Source organism: Aythya ferina (genome assembly GCF_964211825.1).
Source record: "Aythya ferina genome assembly, chromosome: Z".
Classification (NCBI taxonomy): Eukaryota; Metazoa; Chordata; class Aves; order Anseriformes; family Anatidae; genus Aythya; species Aythya ferina.
Genome location: NC_140299.1, coordinates 4,111,193 through 4,129,461, shown reverse-complemented (window position 1 = coordinate 4,129,461; position 18,269 = coordinate 4,111,193). Strand labels below are relative to the sequence as shown.

Here is an 18,269-nt window from a genome sequence, read left to right as displayed (position 1 = left end):
ACGCATTTTAGTAAACAAATCATAACCTTTTATTCCCTATTACCCAACGCCTGATCACCTCCCCTGTTTCCAATGAGGAAATGGGACGTGATCAGGTACTACAGGTTCATAAGCTTCTCGAGGCTCCTCTATACCATATACGTACAATTTATTTTTTGTAACCCTTTAATTTCTCCTTTCTTATGTTTTGAGAACTTGTGATCTTTGTTTTACTGTTCTCACACTGCTCATCCTGTTTTCCTCAAGCTTCTACCTTGTTTTGGAACAGTGAGGCCTTCTACCGTCCACTTACCTACCTAGCATTTCTCCTCATTATGACTACACAACTACCTTGGAATACAGAAAATTAGTTCTCTACTGCAAAAATACAACTCTTTTTTTTTTTTTTCCACAATTCCCCCCTTACCCCCTCTTATTTTCTTACTCCTATTGTGTGTTGTTTTTTTGCATCTCTTCGCATACCACGCTCTTGAGTTTTTCCAACATTAAGGTGCAATATTCTTCTTCAGATATCACAGGGGATGACAGATATATAAGGTCATTATTGTTACAATACCAACAAATGGTTGTTTGAGACAATTCTATTCAAGTAACTACAAAATTAATTTCTCCCAAAAGTTTCTAAATCCCCAGGAAGTGTCATCTTGAGCTAATCTATGTAGGATCTTGTTTTTTTCTTTTTTTCTTTTTTCTCCAATTATTTTTAGATCAGTCAAATTCATCCCGTTTGACCTACATATATACAGCAGCTAGTATTAATTACAGTGCACGTTCCTCCTTATGAGGTTATTAATAAATCTAATATTATTTGATTCTAGAGTACTATTTTTGCAAACTTATCAAAATTATATTCTAGCTCTTCCATATATTTACAATAGCGTTTTCTAATTCACTCACCCCTAACTAAGGTAAAAACCACCTTGCAAAATGCTGTAAAATGCTAGAGAAATTCACTAGAGGATTATCTGGAGTCCGCTTAATTCTGTGTGTGGTCTCAAGGGGGCTTTGGCTTTGTGGGTCTTCAGTAATAGTTACATTTGGAATTATTGCCTCCAGGGTGCAAGCTCCCTTCCATCCTCGGGGCAACACCTTCCTGGCTTTATTGCCACATAGCCAGTACCACTCCTTGCCATTTGGGACAGGCCATCCAGTTACAGGATTCTCGTGTTGTATCTGGTGTGCATTATGTATATTAGCATTCCCGTGGCTATCATATTCAGTACAGTATGGATTATTCCCTATTTCATGGATATTTCCACACCCAGGGTCAGTGCTACTGCCCCCTGAGTTTCTATCATTGTTGTTTAAAAGGCACCTTTGATAACACAGTATATTGTAGCCAGGATTATGTGTAGGGAACTCAACTTCAAAATCTATTCCTTCCCGGGACTGAGTACGATCTGTCATTTTTAGAAATCTAGAGAATCCAGACACAGTTGCTGCTGGAAATAGCAATCAGGGACAAGGCCTCTTCAGTCTTTCTAGGCATCTGGGTGCAAATCCAACAATTATTTTGAGATAGAACTCGAGAAATTCTGGATTAATTGGAAATGCTGACTTTTCCCTCCATCCTATCACTAATCCATTGAGAATAGGTATGACTAAGATAAACTTAAAATACATCATTTCTATGTATATATACACCCCTATAATGATTAAGAAATAACAATTAAGAAAAACAATACAAATCACAAATTAATAAGGGTTCTTCTGCTAGGGATTAAATATCCTCCTTTCTTTTTCTCCCACTTCCAGAGTGTTCCCTAGAAACACTCCTATTCTGTGTAATTCAATTCCTTTTACTCATTAATTCAGTAAGAATTCTTCTAAGGAGAAGATAAAGGTTTACAATAGATAGTTTTAACAGTTTTAACCTTTAAATTCTTTGTTAATGCAGTCTCTCTGGTGTCAGGGTTAACTGATGGTTTTACCCAGCTCTGAGTTCACCCTTTCTCAGCTGTTCTTACTGCCGTCTTGGTAGTCAGGAGCACTTGGAACAGTCCATCCCGCATCCGTCACATCAGATGTTCGCATCAGCTCCCAATCTCCTCTTAAAACTTTTGATACTTTTCAGTTTTGGGTAGGGGTAGCTCAACACTTCCCTGAATCCTCTCTGGATTTATTCTTTGTTCCCCCACAGACACCAGAAGCCCTAAATACTTGACTTCTCCTTCTACGTATTATAATTTATTTTCCAATACTTTCAAGCCATATTTTTCCAGAAAGTCGAATAGCTTGTTAGTGGCTTCCTTGTCAACTGTTTTCTTCTGTCCTAACAATAAAAGACCATCCACATGCTGTAACAGTAACACCTCCTTTGGAGGTTGGTATTACTCCAAAATTTGTTCTAGAACTTGCCCAAATAAATTGGTGGCCCTGTAAACCCCTGAGGTAAAAGTGTCCACCTGTATTGCTGCTTCCGCCCCATTTGAGGGTCTTTCCAGTCAGAGGTGAATGTATCTTTGCTCTCAGGGTCTGAGAGCACCTCATTAGTAACACCATTATTCCAGCCTAAAAATTTATTATTTGAATGCCCAGTTTCATTCTCAAATCCTTTCCCAACAAGTTAGTCTCTGCCTCGGGTGCATACAATAATTGCCCAGTGACCATTCTATCCCTAGCCTCAGCTTGGTGTCCCCAAAAAAGTGGCACTGTTATCCCAGTCCCTTCTACCCCCATCACATCTAGGGTTTCATTAGTTAATTTAATCCCTGATACTTTACAGGCCAGGAATGACCTAGCTGCCTTGGTGTATTGGGTTCACATGGCAAGGTTCTGGTTGTTTGAGGAGGCTGCAGTGGTAGCCCCTGTGAGAAGAATCCAGCAGCATCCCCATGTTAGATAAGGGCCAGTTTCAGCTGGCTCCAAAAGGGCCCAGAGCCAAGCCGTGAGCAATGCAGTTTAAATCTCTATGAGAGCACACCCAAGAAAAGGAAAAAAAAAGGCTGCACAACAGCAGCTGGGAGAGTGAGGAGGGAGAAACCTCCCAGCAGACACCAAGGTCAGTGTAGAGGAGGGGGAGTGCAGCGCAGAGGTGCTCCAGGTGCTGGAGCCGAAGCTCCCCCATGGCCCACAGAGAGGCCCCTGGTGGGGAAAGCAGACCCCCACAGCCCATGGTGTACCACAGCAGAGCAGATCTCCATGCTTCAGTCTATCCAGGACCAGCCCAGGAAGGTCGGCACCCCACAACAGAGCAGAGGGGAGAGTGACCATGAAGGAGCAGTGGAAATGAAGCTCCACAGACTGAGTGCAGCCCCCGCTCGTGGCTCCCCCCAGCCCCGTGCCACTCAGGGCAGAGAAGAGGTGGAAGAGAGTGGATGGGGGAAGGTGTCCCCAGCTTGTTTCTCTGTTTCTCACCACTGCAGCCCGTTAGCAATATGTAATACATTTTATGAATTTTCCTATGCTAAGTCTGTTTTGCCTGGAATGATAATTGTAGAGTGATCCCTATCGAGGTACACTTGAGGAACCCCTGAGGTACACTTTTTCCATTAGCAGGGAACTAGCTTTCTGAGAAGCCCTCACTCCCCTATTCTGAATTGATAACAGCAATCTCTCCTCCTTCTCCTACTCTGGATACTCCTATTTGAAGTAGGCAGCCTGGCCACACTTAAACATCTTTTCAAAGCCTGTCCCTGTTAGGATTTAGGCGGCAGCACAGGTGGCTTTGCTTGTCTGCTATTCCTCCGTCTCTCTTCTTCTCCTTGCCATCCAGGGCCCGACTCCTTCCAAAAGTCCCTCTGTCTACCCCTCTGCCTCATTACCCAGTACGCTGTGAATACCATTTGTTTCCCTCTCTGCTTTTCCTTCTCGTCTCCCCTCCTGGCATACACCTTCATGCAACCCGCACTGGTCACTCCATCCTCCCACCTTCTGGAGCTTTTCCTGTATATCTGGCCAGGCTTTAATCACAAAATGAACTTTCAAGAGCCCTTGGGCTACCGGGTCCTCAGGATTCATCCCCGACTACTTTCTAATTCTGACCCCAAGTCTCTCATATGATTTCTGTGTTGTGGGTTGTTATTGTTTCAGTCGGGTAAGTGGATATTTCTGCTCTATCAGAATTCCTCTTGGTCTGGGGAGGGCTGCTAGTTCTTTCCCATTCTTGCATAGCTGCCTGGCAAATCATTCCCCTCCTAAACATTCTTCTCCAGGGAATAACATACTCAAGATTGACATTTCACCCCCCCCAGGAATACAAATTAGGCCATAGAAACGGATTTGACTGTTCTGCTAGGCCCTCAATTAAAGACTTCAATTTCCTTCTTAAAACTCCCAGCCTCTCTGCCAGTAAGGGGGGAGTGGCACTGGCCCTTCGTCGGCCCTGCATGGCCCCAGGCCCCACCAGGACCCCCCAGCCTCTGCTCCTGCTGGTCCGCACTCCCCTGCACAACTTCTCCAGGGACAGCAGACAATTACACAATATTTAACCTTTTTGTAAAAAAAAATATATATATATATAAATATATACATGTATTTAGCTCTTCTTCCCTAGTTTTAGGGTTGTTTTGCCACATCCTTAGCATTCTCTCCAAAGGGCTATCTTTAGGCACAATCCCGGGGTCCCGAACCCCACACTGCTGACTCTTGGACCCTTAATCCCCAGCTCTTCCCAACATGCTGCTGTGGACTTTACCACCCACACACCTGCACCTAAGATTAGGACAGAGGTGGGATGTACTGCTGAGCACGTCACTTCACTGTGCTCGGGGTACCGTACACGTAAGGGCCCAAACTCTTGAGACTCTCTTTCACTCTTCCCCTTTCTCTTTCGCTTCGTCCCTCTCCAGTCGAGGGGACTTTGTTCATCCCCTCACAAGACCGCCAAGCCTCACGGATTAGGACTCCACACTCACTCCGCACTAAAAGTGCGTCTCATTCACACTCAGACTCATTCACACCAGGGTCTCCCTGAACCCAACCCGAGGCAAGGTACGGTAAAGTTTCCCTTCCCTCGGTCCGTGCATGGCTTCCTGGTCCAGGTTATCTGCAGTAATCCCAGTGCCTGTTCCCGATCTGGGCTGGACTATATGTGGGCTGTGCCTGCATATGTTTGTGCTGGCCTCCCTTCTCCCCAGAGCTTCACAGAGCCTGTCTTCAAATTATCAGTCTCGGTCCTTTGCCGGCCATACCGAGACAACCCACCACCCCTGATGGGACCACCAAAACCAGCGGGGTGCACCTTCCTGTCTGTAGTGGCAAGAAATCTTTGGCAGGTGACAAGTTCCCAGACAAGCCCCCAAATTGTGAGAAAAATCTCAAATAATTTTCCTCAGACAGAACCTTCTGTGAAGCTACTTTATTCGCGATTGCAATGGCGGGCATCCTGTCAATTAGGAGCACATTTTAGTAAACAAATCATAACCTTTTATTCCCTATTACCCGATGCCTGATCACCTCCCCTGTTTCCTCATTGGCCGAGTACTACAGGTTGGCAAGCTACTCGACGCTCTGCTATACCATATATGTACAATTTTTCTTTTTTGTAACCCTTTAATTTCTCCTTTCTTATGTTTTGAGAACTTGTGATCCTTGTTTTACTGTTCTCACACTGTTCATCCTGTTTTTCTCAAGTTTCTACCTTGTTTTGGAACAGTGAGGCCTTCTACCGTCCACTTACCTACCTAGCATTTCTCCTCATTATGACTATACAACTACCTTGGAATACAGAAAATTAGTTCTCTACTGCAAAAACACAACTTTGGTTCTCACAGTATCTTGCTGGAGAGCCATGCTTGTAGCACAAGTCTCTGAAGTGCTGCTGAGGTCAGCTCTGCCAAGAGTGCTCAGAAAGATGGTTCTCTGTGAAAAGCAAGGCTGCTGCAACAGGAAGACTAAAAGAAAGTCCATGTTGGATGCTTTGTCCTTCCACAGGTTTCCAGGGCCCAAGTCTGAGTGACATTTGCTGTACATCCTATTTTCATCTGTGGGATGTTCTGAGGGCATTGCAAAGCCAGAGAGATGGAGGAGCCCTTACCCCATATAATTCCAGGGCAGCATGAGGTACGGCTGCATGTTCCTGGCCCTCACTGCTGAGGCAGGAGCAGAGCTGCGGGCATTTAAAGGCGATTCTGTGCAAGCTGGACCTCGGCAGCTGCTGGCACAATCCCACTCTGGCAGGATTCACAGCTTTGTTGCTCAGAGGTCTTTGGAGGTGCAAGAGAAGGGCTGCGCCAGTGCCTTGGGGGTGAGGCTGCTGCCAGTATTTTCAATGGCCTTTGCTCAAATACATCAAAATCTGATGTGAACCAAGAAAGTAGAGCCCCGATAGTTGTAATGCCCAGGCAGGCTTGCTGGTGGCTGCAAGGTAAGTGGCATGATGCTGCTGATCTGGGCTCACCCCTCTGGCCTCAGACTTGAGAGAGTGGGGAGAATGACCCTAATAGAGCTCATTGAACCCTGGGATGTGTAAAACCCTCTTTGGATGATTTTGACACCTCTCAGAGGGGACAGCTTTGAGCACTCATGTCATGGGGCTTGGAGCACGTGAGCTGGGTGCTTGCCACCAAGTGAAACCAATCTCATTGTCTGGGGACAGCTGAATGCCAACGGGAAGTTAAATGCTTTCAGTGACAAAATTTTGCTCCTCCTTTCCTTTTATTTTTCTTTAATGAGGCTTCGTGATCCTCCCATGAATCCCAGCCAGCTCTCCCCTAGCACAGAGCCTGGCAGCTCTGCAGAGCCCTGCCGAATTCCTGTGCGTCACGTCTGCCTCCTTTAAACGGGACTGGCAGTGCTGGGAGCCACGTGTGCTGCCGGGCCACTGGTGTGAAGCGAGATGTGACTGGCCCTCCTTTCAAATCTGGGAGATGCACTTTGGTGTGTCTCGACCACAGGTTGTTAAAGCTGGTGAGAGACCAGTTCCTGTCACCTGTGAAACTGAGAAAATTAACCATATTATTATTATTATTTCCCCTTTTTTTCCCCTGCAAACTTTGTCTAACTGCTGGAGTGGTGCAAGAAAGGAAGGTGAAGCCAGAGGGACCTCCCCATGGCAGGGCTATAAGAGGTGGGATAATCGGACCTACATGCTCTCCTCTTCTGTGCTCAAATCTCCTTGCCTTCAGAATGAGATGTCTGATAAAAATTGGGAGCCACCAGAAGCCAAAATGAGCTCCTCCTCTAGCAGTTATTGTGTCTACCTGTTTCCACACATCCCACCAAGAGCAAGCAGCAGAGGAACGCTGAGTGGCAATACATCTGTGAACTTTCAAGATCATTGTGCTCCTCCCTAGTCCTGTTATTAAAAGGCCATGGAACGTGGAAATGATGCTCCATAAATTAAGAGCGAATGTCTGTAGCACCTGGTGAGATGAAGCTCTTCTCCCTCCCCTGCGAGCATCAGAAGCATGGGGCTGTGCTGCTGGATGAAGCAGGGAGGGATATATTAGGAGGCAACGACCGCAGCAGGATAGTCCCAGCGAGGTGTTTTAATTTCTTGACAAACTCTTTGGGCACTAGAAACTGTAAAATAACACACAAATAAACAAACAAAAGCTCACTGACCCTTAGCACCCTGGAGGGCTCTGTTTCAGATCGCTGAATAAAAGCTGAAGTTGCATATGCATGTTTAATGTAACACAAGGCGTGTGCTGCGGAAAGCATGCTTTCTTCTAATCTGGTTCCAGACAGAAGCATCCAAACAGAAGCCCCTTTCCCTATCCCCACTGAACTGCCGGGTGTATGCAAGGAAACCCCTGAATGACAAGGCCTCCATCTGCTCTTAAACGGAGTTGCGACTGGCTGCAAATGTTGTCCATATGCTTTTTTTTTTGTTGCCTTTCAACTTAGCTGCCTAATGTTAGGCACCTATCCCCAAATTAAGCATCTGTTCATCAAAGGCTTCCCTAAAAAGGTGAAGGTAGTAGCTAACTCAGGCGATGCCCATTAAGAGAGGTGCATCTGCAGACAGGGAAGGAGGTGTGGTTATTCAGACAGTATGATGTTTTTGTTTGCTTTTTTAGGGACAGGAAAAGCCCCTTGTACTGTCAGGAAAAATAAAATCCAAGCATGCTATCAAGTTTTGGGTTAATATTTCCCTAAGGTCTTGATTGCCTAAGTGATTGTGATCAGCATCTTGTGATTTCTCTCTGTTAAATAAAGCTGGTAATAGCTCCAGCCTTATATAAGAACATTGGTTTGCCATGAAATTGGGCTGGTTGAGAGTGTATCCCAGAAGCCAGAGAAAGGTCTACAAATGAGACTTTTTCTTTGGGTTGGGTTATAAAAAGGGCTAGAGAATCTTTTCCTGTGTAGTGACTTTGCAGTGGGTACTGGGACAAGGTGACCAACAGCTAGTGATGTATGGATCTGGTACTTAAACACAGGTATGTGTTGCTGCTGTAGGCACCCTAAGGTTTCCTGCCCATCTATCAGCCACCTTTTAGGAAAAGTATGGGTCTCCTTTCAGTCCTGTTGTCTCTAACAAGTCTCTAACTTGTCTCAGATACTCTGTGTGTCTAAAAAGTATCCTTTGCTTAGACAAAAAAGTCTCTGCCTGTACCTTGGCTTCCCATTTCTAATGTAATAATACAATTGCTTTAAGTTTTCGTTTAATTGTTTCTTTCTTGGGAACACTTTTAGAATTTAAGGTGCTTAGTATTGAATCACTGAAGGTATAGACACAGCCTTTTGCGTGTTGTATTTTTCAGTGTATTTTTTGAGAAGAGGAGGAAAGATAACTTTTGCATATTATCTGGTCTTTCTGGGGCTTATGGGATGCTGGGGTCAGCAAGTGAGAGACCCCACCACACCTGGCCCTCCCAGGGTGTCCTGAAGTTTATCTGCCTGTTTGTAATTCCTGACATTGAGGGTCAGCTCTCTGCTGTACCCTGACATTGAGCAATGGCTGCAATTCCTTCTAATTGTGCCCTTGCCCTTTGTGCCCATCATTTAGGGGAGAGCGCTTCCACTTGGCTAAACTCATTAACTGCTTTAATGTTGTGGTCATCTTTTCCATATAAATTCATCCTGATGAAATCTTGCGACTCTCCCTCAGATGCCCAGCAGATACTGAGAGTGTTTATTTTTCAGCTGCAGACAGCAAAAGTTGGGGAAAAAAAGAATTGATGTCTTGGGCATGTCTATCAGAAAGAGTGTAAATATGATGGGTTTACTGGGGACTCAATTGGCTGTGCTATTGTTTGAGCTCCAGCAACATCGTATCCAAACCTAGAATCCCAGCCCCTTTCTGCTGTGGAGTTTTATCAAGGTTTATCAGTTCCTGATAAGCCCCAAAATGCCTTTGGTGAAGATCTGAAGTGATCCAAAAGATCCCTAGAAAACAACCAGGGTATCATGAGGACCCCACTGCTCAGACCATGCTCAGCCAGCCTCATGGGTTGGCAGTGAAAAGGAGCTGGATGGACTCACTTTATTTCCCAAACTGCTGGCTGTAGACAAAGGGAAGCTGCGGGGACTCTGTTTCTCTGGAGATCTCCACAGGACAAAGCACAGTATGGATGCTGTGGATGCGTGAGCAGTCAGAAGTGTTGTAGGAGGGTGGGCTGTTGAATTCACAGTAATGATTTACTGGTAGTTATACGGACTGGTTGTCCAAATGTGGATAAATCATACCTGTATGCCTGCATTTTGCCAAATCTAGCTACACTAGAAGCAAATTAGCACTATCTGCGGGACATAAATGCTGGTATACGTGCTTTGCCTCAAGACATTACAGCCTGGTAATTGCGCTCCCTGAACATCATCGATTTGTTCCTGTTCATGTATGTTTATGATAACACATACATAATACTGGGCTAAAATAACCTGTTCTTTTTCAGCCTGGTTTGTGTATATTCTCAATGTGTTCTTCTACACACCTTAGTTTCCTTCTGCCCTTGTGCAACTTCCTTGATGTAGTGATTGGGGAAGTCTCCTTAGCAGCTTGGGAGCTACTGCCTCACGGAAGGGCATCTCCCAACAATGCAGGATGAGTCCTCAGGTTTTCCTAATGCCCTTTCTTCCCATGCTTCTCATCATAAAACATCTTGGTCTTTGGTTATTCAGACTGTGATGAAGTTTTTCTTGCCTTCTCTCTTATAGGGAAAAGTCATCGGCGATGCAAAACTGCTCATGAGCTGTGGTTGCAGAAAAGGGAAAAATACTCAAGTGAAAGACTCGGATCAGGTCAGTCAGTCTGTACTTTAACTAGTGGAGAAATAAAATAAATGTTAATATTTGATTGATTTAAACTGTGCTATTGCGTATTGGTGTTTTGGACTCAAATGGTGTCTCTGGTATGGTTGATGATACAACATTAATGTTTTTGGATTTGCTATTTGTAGAAAAAACAAAAAACAAACAAACAACAAAAAAAAAACTGAGCAAGATCAGGGATTCATTGCACTAGGAGCTATGAATGCCCTAGCCTGACTTATTCCCATCTGGTTTGTTTATTTATGAATTCTGTATCTTTATAATAATCCACTCCAGGCAATGTGTTTCTTAAAGACTATTGCACTTTCTGGCTGGCTAAATGCATGCAACCTTTGGTCTCAAACTGTAGCTGCCTGGATGTGTGATTGTTACAGGGAACACGCTAGAAAAACATGCCATTTGTTGCAAGCTTTTGTTCCAAAGTGACACCATCAAAAGAACATTCCTTATTGAGGTTACTCATGATAGACACTTAAAAGCTTGTTCACAAGCACAACTGATGGACAGGTTTCAATATTGCAGGTTTTCAATATTCATTACTCAGCGTGAATTGCCCCTTATTCTCAAATTGGTCAAATTGACGTCAGTGGGACAACTTGCACTGTCCAGCCACTGGAAGCAAGGTGGGCTGCACTCTGAATGCCAGCCAGCCAGCGGGCTCTTCCCACTGCTTTGCACTTCTTCAGTCCAGTTGAGTTTTGTCCCTGTCAAAATATTTTGTGGCTATAGCCTTCTGACTTTGTAACTAAAGAGAGGTTTGAATTCAGAGATCATTCGTTCTGAAGATGAAACAATTTGTGGTTTGAGCAGAAGCATTTTATAAACATCATGTCATCCAATATTCAGTGTGGTATAGGGAAGCAGCTGATCTCAAATATCAGGTAACTGGCAGTGGGGTCCCTGGTGCAGCTTGTGAACAACTGTGATCAGGTATAGACCTGAAACAGATTCGGTGTCCACAAAGCTCCAGGAGCTCCCCATAATTTCTCAACAGGAAAAAGGCTTAGTTGTCATGAGGGAAAAAGTTTCATTTTCAACATGCATGTTCTTCAACCCTAATTAATAGTGGTGTACTGAGCCTTGTTTTGTTAATACCTAAGAAGATCTGAGAATAGATCTGTGTACCCTGTGGTGGGCTGTGTTGTGAGAAATGCTGGTCACACTTATAAATGCTTTGGAAGACTAAGTTGTGTTTTTTGTTTTGTTTTGTTTTGTTTTGTTTTGTTTTTATCAGTATTTTTAAATAATGAATTCATTGTCATATGGCGTAGTATCAGTTCACCATCGAGACAAGGATTCATATGAGTTTTCTTTAAAGCATAGCTTCCCACTCTCACAAATACAAGGTTAATATTCTCATGTTGAAGTTCTAACACATAAGGAGAAAATTAATTTAGAAATGAAACACTTTCACCAATTTTACTCTTTTGTATTTTGATGTATGCTGGCTGAATTGCTCTTGATTTACAACAGGGCTAGATCAGGGTCAAACCTCTTGCAGTAGAGATTAAAAATGAGAAGGGAACATCTCGATTGCAGGAGAGGTTTACAAAACACCATCTCTAACAAACTCTAAGCATTGGACCTGAATCTCATTGATCACAATAATTTAATTATAGAGTACGCAGTAGCTTTTGAAGGGAGAAAAAATCTCGGCCTCTTAAGTGTTTTGTGGGGCAGTAATGAATTACTCTTTGCATTTGGTTAATTTCTGAAATCTAACTTCAGATGCTTAGTGATGTGCTGTCCACCTCAATAACTTTTTTTTTTTTTGCTACATCAGCATAAACTACTGGGCAAGTACCTGATGCAGAGGCTGCAAAGTGCATCTGTCCTGCCTCTGGATGCCAGGACTTCAGGGGATAGGAGCTGGATGGGGAGAAAGTTCATACAGGAGGGTGGGTGGCAGCATGGAACATTACTCTGCGAATGCAGGACCTCAGCGCAGCTTATAAATTATCCCCTGGGCCTTGTAGGTAAACACAGACTTCTGTGGTGACATTGGCTGGGAAAGGCAAACACTTGCTGACAATTGTAGGCTAATCCTTCAGGACACTAATTGCCAGAAAACCAAGGAAGCCTTATTTTAGGAACAGATTGTTTCACTTTGTGAAGGGAAAAAACACTGCGCTAGATTTAGTTTTATTTGCTGAGGCCTTTCCCTCCCTGCCCCCAGTCTCAGATTTTGAAGATTTACCTTCATAATTGTTGTTGGGGTCTATTCTTTCTTTCTTTCTTTCTCTCTCTTCTTTCTTTCTTTCTTTCTTTCTTTCTTTCTTTCTTTCTTTCTTTCTTTCTTTCTTTCTTTCTTTCTTTCTTTCTTTCTTTCCTTTCCTTCTCTTTCCTTTTCTTTTCTTTTTTCTTTTCTTTTCTTTTCTTTTCTTTTCTTTTCTTTTCTTTTCTTTTCTTTTCTTTTCTTTTCTTTTCTTTTCTTTTCTTTTCTTTTCTTTTCTTTTCTTTTCTTTTCTTTTCTTTTCTTTTCTTTTCTTTTCTTTTCTTTTCTTTTCTTTTCTTTTCTTTTCTTTTCTTTTCTTTTCTTTTCTTTTCTTTTCTTTTCTTTTCTTTTCCTTTCCTTTCCTTTCCTTTCCTTTCCTTTCCTTTCCTTTCCTTTCCTTTCCTTTCCTTTCCTTTCCTTTCCTTTCCTTTCCTTTCCTTTCCTTTCCTTTCCTTTCCTTTCCTTTCCTTTCCTTTCCTTTCCTTTCCTTTCCTTTCCTTTCCTTTCCTTTCCTTTCCTTTCCTTTCCTTTCCTTTCCTTTCCTTTCCTTTCCTTTCCTTTCCTTTCCTTTCCTTTCCTTTCCTTTCCTTTCCTTTCCTTTCCTTTCCTTTCCTTTCCTTTCCTTTCCTTTCCTTTCCTTTCCTTTCCTTTCCTTTCCTTTCCTTTCCTTTCCTTTCCTTTCCTTTCCTTTCCTTTCCTTTCCTTTCCTTTCCTTTCCTTTTCTTTCCTTTTCTTTTCTTTTCTTTTCTTTCTTGCAGTAAATGAATGCAGTAGCATTTCATTTACTGCTATTTCTCCAATGTGGCTCTGGAAGGGAAGACACCATAAACTCCTTGACCTGTGGTCTGTGTCCCTGGGCCTGACATTGAAAAGCACCTATCTGTCTAGTGGTTTCCAGGGTGCAAGTCACCAGTGAGTAAATTCCAGCCCTGTCATTGTGGAGGGCAGAAGCCCAAACAGGCTCACGTGAGGCTGGGATTTCCTAACAGTCACAAGGAACTCAGCTCTCAAGTTGGATTTTCACCAGAGCAGGAGAGGGACCAGTGGTCTGTGTTGCATGGCCTCCCAGTCCAAATGAAACCGTACAAGCTGAGATGAAAGGCTAAGCAGTGTAATATAAATCCCACAAAACCTTTGGTAGCCTCCAAGGGAATACAGCTGAGCACACTAAAGCAGTCAATTCCTGTCCTGTGTCTTCCTTCTGTGCCGTGGATGGTTTTGATGAAGCGTTGGGTCGGTGGAGTGGGATGACTGAGAGAAGTCCCAAAATAAGGCTACCTCTTGGCAGCAAAACCCTCGTGTCCTTGGCTGCCATTGGCACCACTTCCAGTTGTTTGTGTGCTTTGTGGGAGTGAAATTCATCTGTGCTCCAAGGCCCAGAACCAAGTCTGTGCACCACAGACATCCTACTGTAATTGTAAGGTTCATATATGCTCTTCAGAGTGGTTATTAGTTTCCCAGTAATTTATGCCTCCCCATAAATTATTATACTGTTGCTTATTATTCGAGGTGCGTTGTTGCATAAGAATGGCAATCCTGGGTTAGGCTTTCCTTGTACTAAATAGTATATTAACATAAAGCAGGAAAAATGGTTCCTGGGGAATGATTTCGGCTGTGTCACTTCTGTACTTTCTAAGGAAATCAAAACGTCATTTAAGAACAGGGGAAAACTGTGTGGGATGACAAATAGCATGTGTATTAAGGGTATAAACAAGGCTGAGAACCAGAAGTAGCAAAGAGCTCCATATTCTCAACACATGCAGCTTTGCCTTTGTGGTGTTTAGTTTTATTTATTTTTCCCTGCTTCTCCCAGCCAGTAGGCAGCTCATCAATGCTTAACTGCTCTTATACTTTATTTTTTTTCTTTTTTTCTTAACTTTTCTGGTGGCTTGTGCAAGTTCAAGTGTTACTGAAAACTTGGGTCCTCTTTGTCTTTCTGTTTGTTTGTTTTTGGTTTTAATATGACAAATGCGTGTCTCCTCTAGAAATGGTATCCATGCTGCAAAGTAATTATTTAGTGAATGGTGGATCCAGTTCATGTTGGCAGGGATCAGATTAATCATTATTAATCATGACCCCTCTGACAGTAACCTCATCCCTTGCCTGAGTGCTGTTCTGTATTACAAAGTAATGGCTGTTAGGGGATGGTTGGATCACTGCTCTCACTGCACCAGCACTGGGCGCAGGATTTGTGACAGGGGGCAGAGGAACTTGGTTCAAAATCAAAAATAGCCACACACAGTCCATGCTCCAGAAATGAAATAGGCAGCTTCCCCTGGGGGCTTCTTTGCCTCATCTGAGTGTCCTCCATTCCTTCGAAGCCTCCTGAGAGTTTACCTCCTTCCAAAGGTTGAAGTCAGTACTTGGATGAAATAATCTCTCTGGTGTTTTTTTTTGTTGTTGTTTTTGTTTGTTTGTTTGTTTGTTTTTGTTTTTTTTTTATTTGCCTGCTCTGATTTTTGTTGATGTTGGTTTTGGTTTTGAATTTGGGTAGAACCCAGCACAACCTAAAGCATGTGTAAGCCAGATCCTTGCGGTCTATTGCAAGGATAAGATTTTAATGTCTAAACTACTGCCTGCAGCAGGTTTCAGCTCTGGGACTCCAATCATCCCAAACATTCCCTGAAACAGATACCTTTTTGAGGATTTCTGAATTCTTTGAGAAACAGTGCACTGCTGAGGTGAGGTGTGTGGTCAGTTTCAAATTGGACACAAAGCTGTGAGAAGTTCAGATACATGCTTAAAATAAATACATGCTTACTGCTCATGACACCAGAGATCTTCTGACAGCCGACAGTAATTTAATTCATGTTTATTCTGGCTTTCCTAACACTACCATGTCTTTTCAGTAAGGTATGGCACTGCTTTCAATGGCTGTCATCAGAATTTCAGCAAAAGCACAATGGGTGAAATATTGGATCGAAACTAATCATCTTCCCAAGCCCCACACCCCAAAATTCACCTTACTTCTTAAACCCAGGACAAAACCCTTTGGAAGAGAGCAAAGGAAAGAACATCCTTTGTCTGTCTAGCTCTTCAGTACCTGGAGGGTAGCAGTAGGAACTTGGAGCAAATCTGCCACACTCTTTTGATCTCTGCCAAAGTTGTTGTGGGAGTAGTATTGTTTAATGGTTGAAGGAATTTATTGAAGAATAAAAGTAACAGCGAAGACAAAGGGCCCAATACAAATTATCTGGTAAACCGCTGTCAAATTTTACGTGCTCAGGGCTACTGGTAATTTCCCGTCTTAAAAAACAGGGGGGAAGCTCGAGAGGAGGAAAGGAGGGTAAAAAGTATATAAATAAACCCACCTCTTTAAATAGCTAACTGCCCTGGCCTGAACTGTGTCGGAGCTAAGTTCCTTTGGCAGCTGGCACTGCAAAGTCTGTTGAGGGTGTAGCAGAGGTCTGACACCAGGTTTGGAGAATCTGCCTTAGCTTCAGTGGCTCTGCCTTGCATTCGTCCACTTAGCAAGAAATGTGCTGGAGCACAAAACGAGGGAGTGCAAAGGCTCCCACCGCCACACACCATCCAAGCAAGTCTGGATCACACCCCCAAGGTTAATGTTTCTCTCCTCTAAAAGGAATAAGAGCAATAAAAATAAATGAAAGCATTGCTAACTGTTGGAAATACATGGATGGAAGAAAGCAGAGGGAGAGAAATGGGGGAGTGAAGGTAAGCCTACATCTCCTGCCCTGAGTTTATGGCAGAGATTTAATCTCTGCTTGAAAAATCATTGGATTCTGCATGGGTTATAAAAAGAAAAAACAAGAAGTAAAATACAAAGAGAGAGGACATTAATTGTCTAAGTTGTCTGGGCAGTAAAGCAACCTTAAAACTATTTCATTCATTGAACGAAGCAGGCTAGGTAATCCTATAAGGAACACAGGACTATAGGAAATTTTCTAAGATCATCCAGTCCTTGAGATCTCAGGCAACTTACACATTACACCACTGATTAACACATTCCTTTTGTCACAGGTTACAAAGCAATTATCAGAAGTAATCCTTGTAGCTCTGTCATTACACTCATCCCACCATTTTACTTTCCAAAATACTCACTGACATTATTACTGCATCTTGTTCCTGCCACTGGGTTAGGTCTTCTTACCCCTAATGACATGAGCATTGGTCGTGGTCAAGTGGGCTGACTTTGTTTTTCCATTCACCCACCACAATTCTCGTTCTACTGGCCATTCTGTAGGGAGGAAACAGTCCCACTTGTTTTTTTTTTTGTGTGTGTTTGTTTTTTTTTTTTTGTGAAAACTTCTTCCTCTCAGTGGCATCTGACAGGGGACAAGAGGTATTTAAATGAGAGACTCACCACTTCTGATTTCTCTGGACCTTCTAGATTTCCAGAGCAGTTGTGCTTTGGTAATCTCTGGACCTAGTGCTAAGCACCTGCGCTCCTGGTGGCTGGGAAAGTTTTTTGCTTTCATTCATCTGTTGTGTGGAGTGGAAGTAGTTGTGAAATGGAACTTGGATGGTTAAGTACCCATTCTTCAAATTTACGTAGGTTTTGAAGGGATGGTGTTATAAAAGAAACTTGCTAAGTGTAAGCCTCCGAACAAAAGAGATGGAGGTTATGGGTGTCCTTTACAAGTTCAGCCATAATAGGCTTGTGTTGCAGCAGGTTACACCTCCCTCCATACAATGCCATTGGTAAGCTGACATTTCTAATGACCTTTTATAATCACCTATTTCCTTTTCTCACTCACTTTATGAATAGTCTTGTACTCAGTTCAAGAGTTTCCTACCTCATGGTCTCCTCTTACAGTTCATGTTCATTTCAGAATGGGTTGGGCTTCCTGTAAAGCGTAGCACAGTGTGGACTGAAGTTCAATAGAGCCTTTCCTTTCTACAGGAAAGGAGGGGGGAGGACCAAAAAACGCAGAGTGCCCTTTTGCAGGAAAGGCTCCAGAAATGGCAGACAGCAAATTACTTTTTTTTTTTTTTTTCCTTCTGAGGCAGTTCTGAATGCATCCTCTAACACAGTGTCCGGCCCCTGCTTGAGATGTAAAACTTAGGACTATGACCTTCTCGAGTGAGTGCTGACCCCACGGCACTTTCCTGCCTGAGCTGCAGTATGAAAGTCCTGGCACTGAGGTTTTGTCCAGGTTCTAATACAAGAAATGCATTTCCCAACTTGACTCGACCCTGCACCTTCAGTGGGATGCATTATCCTTCGCTTCCTGCCTTCAATTGCTGTGTACTGCCACCTTGCATCGATGGGTCCTTTGTTCCAGCTCAGAGGTAGGGGCGGTTCAGTGGTGGCTGAAGGGAAGCTATGCGGTTTTGAAAAGCAATTTGAGAGCCCTCTGAATGGAAAGTGCTTCACACGTGAAAAAATTAGTGTTATCAATTGTTATCATCAGACTCAAATCCTGAAATGTCAAAGGGTCATTTATACTAGTCAAACACAAACATGGAGTATGCTAAAAGAGAGCTAAAGCAGCTGAAGAAACTGCTGTCTCATGTCATTTCAGGATTGCAATCCAAGGGAGCATTAATAACTATTTTGTTATTAAATTCATTGATCTCTCTATACGGACGGAGATGGAGAGAGTTGGAATTGAGAGGCTGTAGCATTGAACCTCTCCAAGTGATCCCATCCCTCCCAGCATCAGCTAAGAGGAGATGCAATCAGGGCAGGGAACATGTGCAGGTGAATTGGGAAAAGGTGCAAGTGAAAGTTTGGGTCAGTCCATTTGATTTCAGCTGACTCAGGACTGTCTTTCCATGTCACTCTCTGTCACCCTGCTTGCATGTGCTGCCTTTCCCTCTTTGTTTTGTTCCCATTTCCCCTTAGTGAATGCCAACGTGTGAAGACACCATGGCAGGGTCAGTGTCAACCACCCTTAGGATGACAGCTGCCATGTGAATCCAGATCTCATCT

The 18,269-nt window shown here is 43.3% G+C and overlaps 1 protein-coding gene across 4 annotated transcripts in view; it reads left to right on the top strand.

Moving 5' to 3' along the window:
- Window positions 1-18,269, top strand: part of SETBP1 (SET binding protein 1) — a 269,874-nt gene that overhangs the window by 46,642 nt on the left and 204,963 nt on the right. For 3 of the 4 annotated variants that reach the window (XM_084503655.1, XM_084503656.1, XM_084503658.1), the window contains one exon: window positions 10,045-10,128. The exons of the other annotated variant lie outside the window; for it this stretch is intronic. In XM_084503655.1, the coding sequence (XP_084359781.1) occupies window positions 10,045-10,128 (84 nt within the window). The remainder of the gene's footprint in view (window positions 1-10,044; window positions 10,129-18,269) is intronic. 4 annotated transcript variants of the gene reach the window in all.